The sequence below is a fragment of the Musa acuminata genome, chromosome BXJ1-3, assembly GCF_036884655.1.
Source record: "Musa acuminata AAA Group cultivar baxijiao chromosome BXJ1-3, Cavendish_Baxijiao_AAA, whole genome shotgun sequence".
Lineage (NCBI taxonomy): Eukaryota > Viridiplantae > Streptophyta > Magnoliopsida > Zingiberales > Musaceae > Musa > Musa acuminata.
The window spans coordinates 46,077,330-46,089,020 of record NC_088329.1 but is presented as its reverse complement, the minus strand read 5'-3'; the positions used below and the strand labels follow the sequence as shown (position 1 = coordinate 46,089,020).

Sequence of the window (11,691 nt, the reverse complement as noted above, 5' to 3'; positions counted from 1 at the left end):
AAAGACAAAAAAAGGATTGAATTGAATTGAATTGCAAATGGAAGTAGAAAAGGACTTCCGTTTAGAAACTAAAGTGGAGATCGACAAGAAAGCTTTCGCGTGGATTAAAGATTTGGTTTGCTGCAGGAAGAGGATTGGCCCGACTCGTTTATTCTCACTCCGTAGCGAGTGGACGACATGACAGTGTCCATCATCCTCCCCGGCATATAAAAATTGATCCTTCTTCGCTCAGCAAAGCACAGAAAGAAAAATAATGCCAAGCAAGTGATAGATAGTGCAGAAAAGAACAATCTGCTGATTAGGAACAGCAACCTTTAGAGATCAGATTATGGATGATCAGCTTCTTTATTTACTCTTCTCCCACCGATGGAGACAAGAGTAGGTATCAGATAGTGAACCTTAACCGAATGAATTTATCTCTCTGTTTTGAGTTGATTTCTCTCGAACGTCGTCAGTCACCATCCTGCGTTGCAGATGAGAGATACTCGAATCGAATCGAATCGTGTAAAAGCATAGTGCGTGACAAGCAATTTATTATTCTCAACATCTAACGAGTGATGATCTGCATGCACTATCAGTCTATCTATCTATCTATCCATCTGTCTGAAAGAAGGATCGGTGGCTCCTGCTATACATACCAGAGCACCGCACACAAGTATAAAACCCGAGTTTATTATCGTAACACACACGGTATTCTCTCGAGAACATCACCTTATTTTAGACTGCTAATGGAAGACATATATCGGTCGTCTTCTCATCACACCTTCCTCAAGCGTTGTCGTTCTCGGCAAAGATATCAAGGAGCTTCAGTGCCTGAAGAGAGAAAATAAAAAAATTGCTGTGTGAGCATAGACTTAAATGTCTCATCGACCGTAACGTGAGATCAGGGATGACGATTCATGTACCTCCTCCACGTTCAATTCCAATCGGAACTTGGGGCCATCGTAGTGGTGGAGTATGGGCCTGAAAGCATCCTCCTCCAGGGGGTCATAGATCCTCCTCGTCACCACTCTCACCTAGTCAAAGAAGAACAGCAGCGTAAGTGACAGGACGTGCTATTATTAACTCTAAACCAAGCAGAGTCTTGGGAGGTTGCACGTCTGCGTCCAAAGATGATGAACAGAGCAGCTGCTCCGCCCCACTGTCTTGGCCTCGAGATGGGGGTAATGTTAAATGCAAAGCCAACCGATCATGCCTCACGGTCGGCATCAGACTCGATCGTCGATGCAATTGTTTCTGGTGGTTGCAGATTCCCAAATTCATAGAATAATCATCTTCATTTTTCTTAGTTTTCGACGATGAATGCAAATGCTTGGTATTATAGCATTCGATTCGGTGTGTCACGGTCACAGTCGGGCCTTCAAACGCAACTCCGAGACACCACCCCCAAGTAGAGAGGTGTTTGAAGGACAAGAATACTACTGTTCCGGTGATTAGTATGGTTGAGGTCAGCAGATTTCGAAGACAGATAGATGATGCGATAATTGAACCAAAGATGGAGTTGGGAACGAGAATAGCTTTGGAGTTTCCGGATTGATTATTCCATCCTAAATAAAGAGGCAACCATGGCATGAAAAGAAGAAGAAGATGATGAAGATGAAGAGAAGAAGAGGACACCTGAGCTGGGAAACGGGACTCGCCGGGGCATTTCTTGTCCTCCCAAGCTGTGGGATCGATGTTGGTTCCTCCAAAACTCGCCGCCTGCACAACCGAAACGTATCCACGTATCATTCTCAAGAATCTAAGGCAAACTTAAATCATACTAAACTTGGCACCTCAAAGATCCCGTAGAGCTGATGGGTTGAGTAGTTGTAGAGGAAAAGCGGCAACCCCGGTTTGATTGCTCGGACCGAATCCCTGTATCTCGATGGCAGACCTGACAATCACAAGCGCTCGGAATTACAAGTCGTCGTCGCCGGAAACTAATCTTTTAACTTCGACACGCTCTCCATAGGAAAGCAGAGCGGTAAGGCGAATACCAAAGAGCTGCCTGGTGAGATTCTCCGGCATGGTTTCGTTGTTGCAGACGAAGATATAACCTCCGATGGCCTCGTTCCTCGGCAGCGCTTCCCCAGGCGGCAGCGTCTTGAATCTCTTGTCCACGGCCCCACCTCTGTCGTTGTTGTTGTTGTTGCTGTTGTTGTGATTGTTGTTGCTGTTGTTGGTGTTCTTCTTCTTCTTCCCCAGGTTGCCATCGTTGCTAACGTTGATGTTGCTCTTCTTGCTACTGCCGGGGCCAAAATTGGCCGGCTTGCCGATAGCTTTGTTGAAGTAGTTCTTGGTCTCCCCGCCGCCGTATTTGTAATCGATGTTGTTGCCGGTGAAGTAATTCCCGTTCTTGGCGACGCCGTCGTTGGTGTGCTTGCCGTTGTCGTCGACGGCGTTGTAGCGGTTGAGTTGGCTGTTGTAGTTGTTGTTGTAGGTACCGAAGGCGAGCTTGTGATTAGTGTATGTCATCTTCCAGGGGTTGGGGTTGAAGTCGGCCGACAGGGGGGCTGAGCTGTCGAGGTTGCGGCGCTCGTCGGTGCGCCTGGCGTCGAGGGAGTCGCTCCATATGCTGTCGCCGAGTGAGAGGTTGGAGAAGGTGGAGGTGTGCAGCCGGAGCTGGTCGCTGAACTGCCAGAACGAGGTGTTCTCCCTGCTGCTGCTGCTGCCGATGCCGTGGCCCTCCATGTGTTTGTGCGTTGGACGCGACGGTCGTCGGGAAGACGAGCGCGAGGTGCATTAATATGGGCGTGCGAGAGAGAAGACAAAGGTTAGAGGAGGAGGAGGAGGAGGGGAAGGGAGCGGAGGAAGCTTCGTGGAAGTGGGGGAGAGGGAAAGCGTGTGAAGATGTGAAAGGAGAAGCAAAAGGAGTCGGCGTTTTCTGGAACGGAAGACCAAGTGGCGGATGAGCGACCGAGTTGAAAGGGAAATGTTGGGTGAGAAGGGAGAGAGAGTCACCCATTCCTTTTTTTTCCGATTTATTTAATGTATTTTAATTAATTCAGGATGAAAATGTATTCCTTAAATGCATAAATATTGAGAAGGGAAGTCACTATTCCTTAAACATATTATATATATATATATATATATATATATATATATATTAAAAAAATAGAATAAAGAAGATCAAATATATATTCAATTTTCATAAGATCTTCTCGACTTTTATTTATTTAGAAAGTCCAATAACGTGTACATAAAAATAATTATAGGTAATTATAAGTGGCCAGTAAAATACATTTTGAAAAATAGCAATGTATATGGTGAGAGGACCAAATAAATGTTGAAAATAATAAACTCTTAATTATTTTAACCCCCGCCCAAAATATTAAAAAAAAAAAAAGAAGAAAGGTGGGTAGCGTGTGGCTTAAGGTTAAGCAACGTCAGGACTTCTAGAAGGTTCTAGAGATTTGAGGTATGATTTATTGTGATGCATTATACCTAACCCAACCATCCCCTTTTGCTAGACAAGTCTATGGTTGAGGTAGCTATTAGGGAGGGATTGATGATGCTGGCAAAACAAGAACATTTATTTATTTATTTTTATTGTTGTTGTTAAAACGATGAAGGAAACAACGCGATGATTGATTGTATTGGAGGAGTTGGGAAAAAAGAAGACGAGAGAGGCATAGTAGTAGTTAGTTTAGGGGAGTCAAACGTGTTTCCTTCCATGTAGTAGTAGTACAAGAGACCATCTTTCTTGCGAGAGTTCAAAACAAAAAAAAGTAGCATTCATTCACAATATAAATGAATGGGTTGGTTGCTAAGTTGGATGGATGTGCGCTGTCGGTGGCGGTGACACAAAAATCCTTTTCACTGTGGGTGGGAAGAGGTCGGCATGCAATTAAAATTACTTTCATTCAGCCAATCCAACTAACTAAATCTTTTAATGGCGCAACCTATTTGCCTGCATCAACATACTCTTCTTTAATTATTATTATTATTATTATATTATTATTATTATTATTATTATTATTATTATTATTATTATTATTATTATTCATCATTATTAATCAATCATAATCATTATTAATCAACATCAATCTAGATCGGTGGTACGCCAACTTCATTCATGACTCGAGAGGGGGGGAGGCCAAAAGATGTGATGAGGATATTGAAGTTGCATAATCATACCACATTACTAACCTTTTTGTGAGAGGACAAAACGAAAGAGTCGGTGGCATTATTGGCATCCCATTGAATTAAGTCTTCGTAACCCGTAATCAGCTGCTTGCCATCCATCCATCATTCACTTGTCCAACTGCTTCTGCACAATCACCAGCCCCTGAATGGACATTTACAGAATGCGACCCTGAATGGATGGACGCAAGAATACATGCCCCAAGCGATGAGATCCCTCTGCATATGCTATATATATCACGAGGATTCACGCAAGCAGCATTATTATATCAACATAAAATTGAAATCTATGGTACACATCGCCAGATAGACCCATCTTTTTCTTCTTTTTTTTTATACTTCGTTCGTTTCGAGCTTTCCACCACCCTGCCTGTGCATAATAAATGCCCCTACTGCATTTCGGTCTCAAGATATCATATGTACATCACAAACCTTATATACATCAAAACATCAATCACCCCTTCCTCCCACACACCATGGGAGCCAAGCTTTCGCATTAGCCCATGGAACATGGGATGGGCCTAATATCCACTTCCAGGAGAGATGCATTCCAAACTGCAGAAATCTATAAAGCAGGAGGAAACAACCATCCGATGGTCCAGCCGAAGAACAACCCCATGCCAGCCAGACCCAATCCAAGAGATAATGCAACTGCATATTTGCATATTTCACATTTGTGCTTTTTCCTCCTCCTCCTTGTTATCTTACCTTCGCTGGATAACTTCCCCTTGGGTGCTATCCAAGGCAGCACAGGGATGACCGTCGATATCTGGTGCTCCTTTATCCTGAGCTGGAGAAACAGGTTCTCAAGCTGCAACATTAGTAGCCACTGCTTGTATGCAAATAGATGAGAAGCCTGTCTCAACAATAGCTTGACTATATGTTCCCTCTCATCGTAAGCTTTCTGGGCTGCCATTTCAGCTTTCCTAGCACGGGTCTGGGAATGGCAAAGTGCCTCCAACAGCTGAGCTCTTGAAAGGTCATCCTCACATGTCTGGTTACGTTCAGGTTGTTCATTTTTCACATAACCTCGACCGTCACTGCATAACATTAGAAATATATTCAGAAAGCACAGCATTTATATGAAGGACTCCCTTCTACGAGACATATTTCTACTGCCGAGAAATAAAGAAATGTTCATAGAGGAAAAAGAGTAGAAAGAACATGCCATCTTAGAAGAGACTGTCAACATTTTCAAGGTCATATACTGAAAAAGGCATGTCCTAATGGGCATAAACGCTAGAAGAACAAACTGACAAAGATACACAATCAAGTTAAAAGGCTGATGGGATGGGATACTATGTAAAATCAACGTTCGAGTTTGCCATAGATAGGCCAATTCATTTGATGACCTCTGCATGGCTTTGGAGGCTCAAAATTATAAATATATGTAATGATTCTTACTATTAACAACTAATAAATGCTAGCAATATAACATGGATCCGCTGATCAATTACCGCTCTATTACTCTACATCGACAAATAATCTAATCAATCTTGGCATGAAAAAGTTAATCAATCAAATAATTTTATCAATACGAGTTTTTCCTCAACGATACGTCGCATGAATTTAGCATTGCGGTATCGCTTGTATGTCATGTTTAAATCAGCCTTACCGTCCACCGTGATCGAGCAAGAAAGAATATTGGCCCAGCGGAAAAGAAGCATATTACGTGACATGGATCAGTATAACAGAATCCATAATCAGTTTTGTATGTGAAATTGGAGAATATAAAACATTATTAAATGGAAGCAATATTGACATTGACAACTCTTTTTACACCATTCATCAATAAGCAGAAGAACAAGAGTGCATTAGTTAACGACAAAACACATTCCTTGGTTCATGTCGATACGTTGACGATAAGAACAAGTCATTATTCCAAGGAATGTGTTCTTATCGTCAACGTATCGACATGAACTTCTGCAAAATCCATTCTGCAAAAAACTTCTTTTTCTAAAGATAATCCCCCTGACTCTGAATTTTAATTTATCCAGAGTCGTCTTTCCTTGGTCTTCACTAGCAAGTGATATATGCTACAGAATTTTTATTTGGGACAGGTGAACTCATTAATATAGAGTGCAAACAGATAAGGATCCAAGGCCAACCGTTAATGCAACCATATAATAGCTGGTAACTAAATTCAGGGTCAATGCAAATAGAAACACAACACCATGTAGTCACACAAATATTTCACTGAAATGAAAAACAGAGCACAAACTAAATAGAGCCTTGCCTGTATGGTTTCTCTGAATCATGCAGCATATAGCCTCTTTCACTGGAAGACAAGTTCTTGTTGTCAGATTTCACAGAAGTAGATGTGTTACATGAGTATTTGTTGCCGTTGCATATGTCTGCATTTAGCTTTCTACCCAGAGATGATTGAAATATTCCACTAGTATCCGAATTCTCAGGAGCAGAAAGTGGGTCCCTAGTAACATGAACTGTTTGGCTCGGCTTAGGCAGATCACAGTTTTCAATATGGTGCAGTGATTTTTGGGCTACCAGCAGAGCCAACTCATCTTTGTCTGCAATACGCCACCATGGCTCAGAATTATTACCCCCAGCCCATGATGTTTCAAAGTACGAAGAGGCTTTCTCTGGCCTGCACGAAGTAAATTGATCGACGGGCTTCAAATCCAGAAGCCCATCCTTTTTATCAAGATAATTCACCATAGACGTTTTCGGCTTTAGCAGCTGTTGTGAATAGCTGGTTGTTGTCTTCATCTCTTTGATCCTGGTTTCAGAACCATGTTTCTCGAAAGCTGTTGATACCACCCAAGAAGATTCCATAAAACACACCTCCTTTTTAAGGACAAAGTCAACTGGCAAAGACTCCCCACCCAGCTTCGATTTTGGGACTGCAGTTTCCATGTTCTCGTCAGCCTCATCTTCTAAGGAGCTTAGCTGCTCACAAATAAGCTCATTCTGGTATCCAAAGTTGGGTTGCAGCTGAAGCCACCATTTTGTTTCAGGTGATAGATAGGCATTCGTGAGATTCCTGCTAAACGGCATGAAGTTAGGGCCAGGGGAATCTTGTGCACTTGCTGTGTTCCCATTGCTTGAATCACTTTGTGGGGTAGATGAAGAACAGCAAGCTAATTTTGGAGCTCTTTTTGCATCTTCCTGGACTAGATAACGGTTTGCAGTGCGCTGCCAAGCAGCTCTGGCTTCCGCAGCTGCCATTAGTGGCTCATTTCCTCAAGACTATTTGTTATAAATGTTTATCTGCCAAATACAAGTCAGAGTTCCTCAAAATCAAGACTATCAGAAGAAGCAACTAAAATTTTCCATGTCATGGTTCACAGCATACCAAATGTTAAAAGCATTAAGCAAGCAGGGACAGTTCAGACAGACAAAGAACTTTACAAGTTGTAGTGCTCAAGACCACCAAATATAAGATACATCTATAACCTCATCAAACTACACATACAAAGGATAAGCATCATCAACTATGAAATGATACATAGGGTTCCTGATTTAATTTCATTATGTCAATCTTTCAGACATACAACAAGAAGTTATTATGACATCCCGGTTTAGTCCCACATAAAAAATGGTATAAAATATAAATCTTTGATGAACTTACAAGGACTAGACGAGTTGAGTCTACCACCAACTGCTTGGACTTAAGTATTTTGGGCTAATGGTTTAGGCTCAACAAGTTGATGAGTCAGTTTTGAATCGGCCCTATAAAAGTATAACCCAGCGCTAGTGAATTGTAAGTGAGATGGATCCTGTCAGAGGTAACGAGAGCAATGATGCTTCAGCTTGTAAGGTTGGTCGTAGATATAAGCCAAATGCTCCATGTACTCCAAGGGTTCCCCGAGCAAACCAAAACATCGAGCCTCTTCCGATGCTTCATAATGTGCAAGAGCAGACTTGGTCCTCTGCTCTACCTGGAGAAGACTTTGTACAAGCTTCAGAAACCTCACTGAATCTACCAGGTAGTCCTGAAGCTTTGGATGCCCCTTGTTCACGGAGTTAAAGGCTTGGTCTGTCGGGTTCTGATAATCTGAGGACTGAAGGAGAAAGGACATAGAATCTGAGGTTGGGATCATGTCTTCTTGAAGGGTATCTTCGACAAGAGGTGTTATGAGATTCGGACAAAATGATGTTAACTCTCAGATATATAGGTCCACTTGAAAACATACAAAAGATCGGATGCTTATAAACTGCCTTGTTCCCGGCGCTTGGAAACATAATGTGTTTCACGTGTCAATGCTTCAAAGGTACATTGTGGATCCATCCTAGATCTTACGATACCAACCTCTACAATTGCAAGAAGATACTGCTTATGAAGCATTCGATCCATTTTTAAAGTACTACATATAGTAAAAATGCCCTAGCAACACCATACAAAGAAAGAAGTTGTATGGGAAAGAGAAGAGGATGTTAAAAAATGTATCAACATCTTTTACTTCAAGGTAAGTCGAATCTGAAACCAAATGTCAAGAGGGGGAGAAATGTAATCATCTTTATTTTCTTAAATTGAAAGATAATAATGGTGCCCACTTCATTACCATATTTTGTGATCTTTCATGCCCTTACACGGAACATATTTCAGCAATTAGTATATATATTTCCTACTTTTGAATACCTTAATAAGGAATTATCTATTTTATCTTAATTAAGAATAAAAACTAAAATGGAATTGAACCTCCCTACCTCATTGTATATCCGTCCTCATCACTTTTTTTCTTTTACATCAAAATTTAAAATAAATAATCATCAGAATTTTATAAAATGTAAAACAAGTAAAGTTCATGAACTAGACCAAGTGTCTGTTTTCTGATTGGTTTGTTCCAGATAGCTCGCACCTATTCCCCCTTTGAAATGGAAAACACATACACAACCACTTTCATGACTCACCGTCACTAAAACTATGTAATCCATTATCTCATGCCTCAATCCACCAAAGGAAGATATTTCCAATTGTTGGACCTTCTAGCAAAACCCCATTAAAGAAACAATTGCCAAGTCTAAAAGAATATAAAGAAGAACACCCCCGTGGCCTACCCAAACCAATTCTGATATCGCAAGAAAAAAAGAAAAATAGGAACCACAAAAAACTGATATAAAACTGTACTGCATAGAAGTAACATTTTTCATTGATAAACCATTTTCTATTATAAATCTGTTAAGGGCAGAAATTGAAGAATAGATCAATAAAAACAGCAAAATGAATGGCTATGTTTTAAGAAATTATCAGCATATCTCCTTTTCAAAACAGGCCAAGTACAATGGAAAGAACAGTAGGAATCAAGGTATGAAGTTCATAATATAACAACGATCACTATAAGCTTCCATGTCATCTAGATCTTACTAATGAGTTCACAAGTAATCTAGACCAGTAATAGCATATAATGATCGACACTAAGACACAGCACAAGGAACTTTTTGTGGTATGTTAAGATGAAATTAAGCACCATTGAAAGCACTCAAATTTATTTTTTATTGCTAGTCAAGTAAAGGTATTAAGATCAAGATACAATACACATCATTAAATAACTTGAATCTGCAAATTTCTTCTAGGCAGCTCTTCATTTAGTGAATCAGCGAAACAATGACAGTAGCAAGGTGACAAATATGGTCACAGAACTTTAGAAGATTGTAATCATCCGACTCACCATGTATGTAAATCTATATATAAACCATAAATTAGAAGAAGGAAAGATCATTTTGTTTTTCTTTTAAACTTTTGCCTCTTGGAGGGCAAATGAACAATCATCATTGAGTCATCAACAACATAATCCGACCTTTTTCAAATTAAAAACGGTGTCACAGAGACCACTTCACGATGACTAAAAAAAAGGCTCCCTAGAAGTCTTCATAGGGCTTGACATTGGGTTGTTAAACTTACATGAAACAACAAAAGTTGATGTCAGATTCCTAAAGGCTGAATCAACCTACCCATACGATAAGGGGTTTCACAGAAAACATAAAAGGTGCATCGAAGGATGATACTAGTGTTGGGGGGCAAAAAATGAGACACTTGGATGATTTCGGATAGCACTCTGTGGAGCTAAAGCACAAGCTCAAATTACCAATAGGTTATGGATGATGACGATAGCTAATCTCTCATTCCAAAAAGTCTTTATCCATATTTTCATGAGATTAAACATCCTTCTAGTAGATAATCACCAATAGAAAGCTAGATTCAGGTCTCATATATGGAAGCTCTTGGAGCTTTCATCATACAAATGACGACCAAATATTATAGCACGATGCAACAAGTAAGCCGGGTGAAAAGTCTCATACCTACCATCATTTCCTGATTATCTACGAGGCTAAAATCCGGGGAGAATCAGTCACAGAACAGAATAAAACTCGCACATGGTCCGATAACCCTTTGAATTGAGCAACCTAAACTAAAAAGACCTAAAGAAACATAAAATTTCGAACAAGAAAAAATTATCAATTGCCAGATTCAGTATACGGAAATCCTAATTTAGTTAACTTCAACAAGCACAACTGACGACGCTTCACCGAAGAAAAGCAAAGAAAAGCACAAAAAACAGGCATCCAGATATTTCACGTATCATCGACATCATCGGCGAGATCAAAACAAGAAGATCAGAAGCTAACCAATCATGACTAGCGATACCCCTACAGTCACAAGAAAACCACCATCAACACAAATCAGAACCTATCATGACAACCGCCAGCACTACAGCTCAAGAAAATTACCAGGCAAGCAGGAAATCAAGAGAAATAAAATTGAGAAATAAAATCGCCACTACCCTCCAAAGAAATCCACCAGGCAAGCAGGAAATCAAGAGAAAAGAATCGCCGCAAGGAGAAGGTACCGGAACCTGATCAGAAGACCAAACACCGGAATCCAATAATCAGGGATCGGGGACGAGGAGACGTACTAGGGGATCTGCAGTAGCACGGGAACACGGAAATCAAAATCCAGAATTCAGCCGACTCTCATCGCTGGACGACGATACATAATCGATTGTGACGCAGAGGACGGAACATACCGATGAAAAAGTCGGGATCGAGACAGGTTGCTACCGCTCTCTCGCTCTCTCTCGTTTATCTCTAATTCAATCTCCGAAATATATTTTTTTCACTGGCAGAAGCTAAACCTCCAAACTAACGGGCCGTAACGACCAATTCCCCGCCCCAGTTATTTTACACGACCCATCTCTTTTATCCTCTGCTTCCCCCCTTGTGGGTCCCGCCAAGTGGGTCGTGTTGCGGGAACCACCCCTCCCCCCGGTAGAGGAGAAGGATTGCTCACCACCTTTTATACGCTTGAGAAGCATGTATTACGAAGAATGCAGGAATACTTTTTCCTACCAACTTATTAGTCACCACCGTGGTGGGAACCAGAGCGATCACCGAGTGGGACAGGATCCCGGCGCACCATGCGGGTGTGACATGATGGATCACAGGGATCGTCCACGCGAGAGATGCTCGGTGGCGATTGGATCGATAGATGGCGACGACGACGACGGCTTCACGTAGTCGAGGCTTCCCGAGTGATACGGATGATAACGGGGCCAAGCTCACTTGCTCCATCGACATCACACCATGGAGAATACGTATACCCGTAAC

At 41.3% G+C, this 11,691-nt stretch overlaps 2 protein-coding genes across 3 annotated transcripts; both read right to left on the bottom strand.

Moving 5' to 3' along the window:
- Positions 1-503: 503 nt before the first annotated feature.
- Positions 504-2,820, bottom strand: LOC135635584 (B2 protein-like). Its single transcript, XM_065146763.1, has 5 exons — positions 1,980-2,820; positions 1,776-1,876; positions 1,618-1,701; positions 906-1,016; positions 504-813 (listed from the first exon to the last, which is right to left on the bottom strand). Exons 1-5 carry the CDS (start codon positions 2,671-2,673, stop codon positions 769-771), a joined length of 1,035 nt encoding a protein of 344 aa, XP_065002835.1. The 5' UTR covers positions 2,674-2,820; the 3' UTR covers positions 504-768.
- Positions 2,821-4,371: 1,551 nt separating this feature from the next.
- LOC135586388 (uncharacterized) lies at positions 4,372-11,261 on the bottom strand. Of its 2 annotated transcripts, XM_065146754.1 has the most exons (4): positions 11,112-11,261; positions 10,941-11,008; positions 6,362-7,353; positions 4,372-5,165 (listed from the first exon to the last, which is right to left on the bottom strand). In XM_065146754.1, exons 3-4 carry the CDS (start codon positions 7,309-7,311, stop codon positions 4,691-4,693), a joined length of 1,425 nt encoding a protein of 474 aa, XP_065002826.1. In that variant the 5' UTR covers positions 7,312-7,353; positions 10,941-11,008; positions 11,112-11,261; the 3' UTR covers positions 4,372-4,690. The 2 variants fall into 2 exon arrangements, with proteins under 2 accessions (XP_065002826.1, XP_065002821.1); XM_065146749.1 differs by having other exon boundaries at positions 11,001-11,219.
- Positions 11,262-11,691: the final 430 nt, after the last annotated feature.

Bases quoted from the DNA above. Each gene is read 5' to 3' on its own strand.
- LOC135586388 (XM_065146754.1), bottom strand. From the start codon at position 7,311: ATGGCAGCTGCGGAAGCCAGAGCTGCTTGGCAGCGCACTGCAAACCGT. The intron at 5,166-6,361 runs GCAAGGCTCTAT...AATGTTATGCAG, and splicing joins GATTCAGAGAAACCATACAG to TGACGGTCGAGGTTATGTGA.
- LOC135635584 (XM_065146763.1), bottom strand. From the start codon at position 2,673: ATGGAGGGCCACGGCATCGGCAGCAGCAGCAGCAGGGAGAACACCTCG. The intron at 1,702-1,775 runs GTGCCAAGTTTA...TCGGTTGTGCAG, and splicing joins AGCTCTACGGGATCTTTGAG to GCGGCGAGTTTTGGAGGAAC. The intron at 1,017-1,617 runs GTGTCCTCTTCT...TTCTTTGACTAG, and splicing joins AGTCCCGTTTCCCAGCTCAG to GTGAGAGTGGTGACGAGGAG.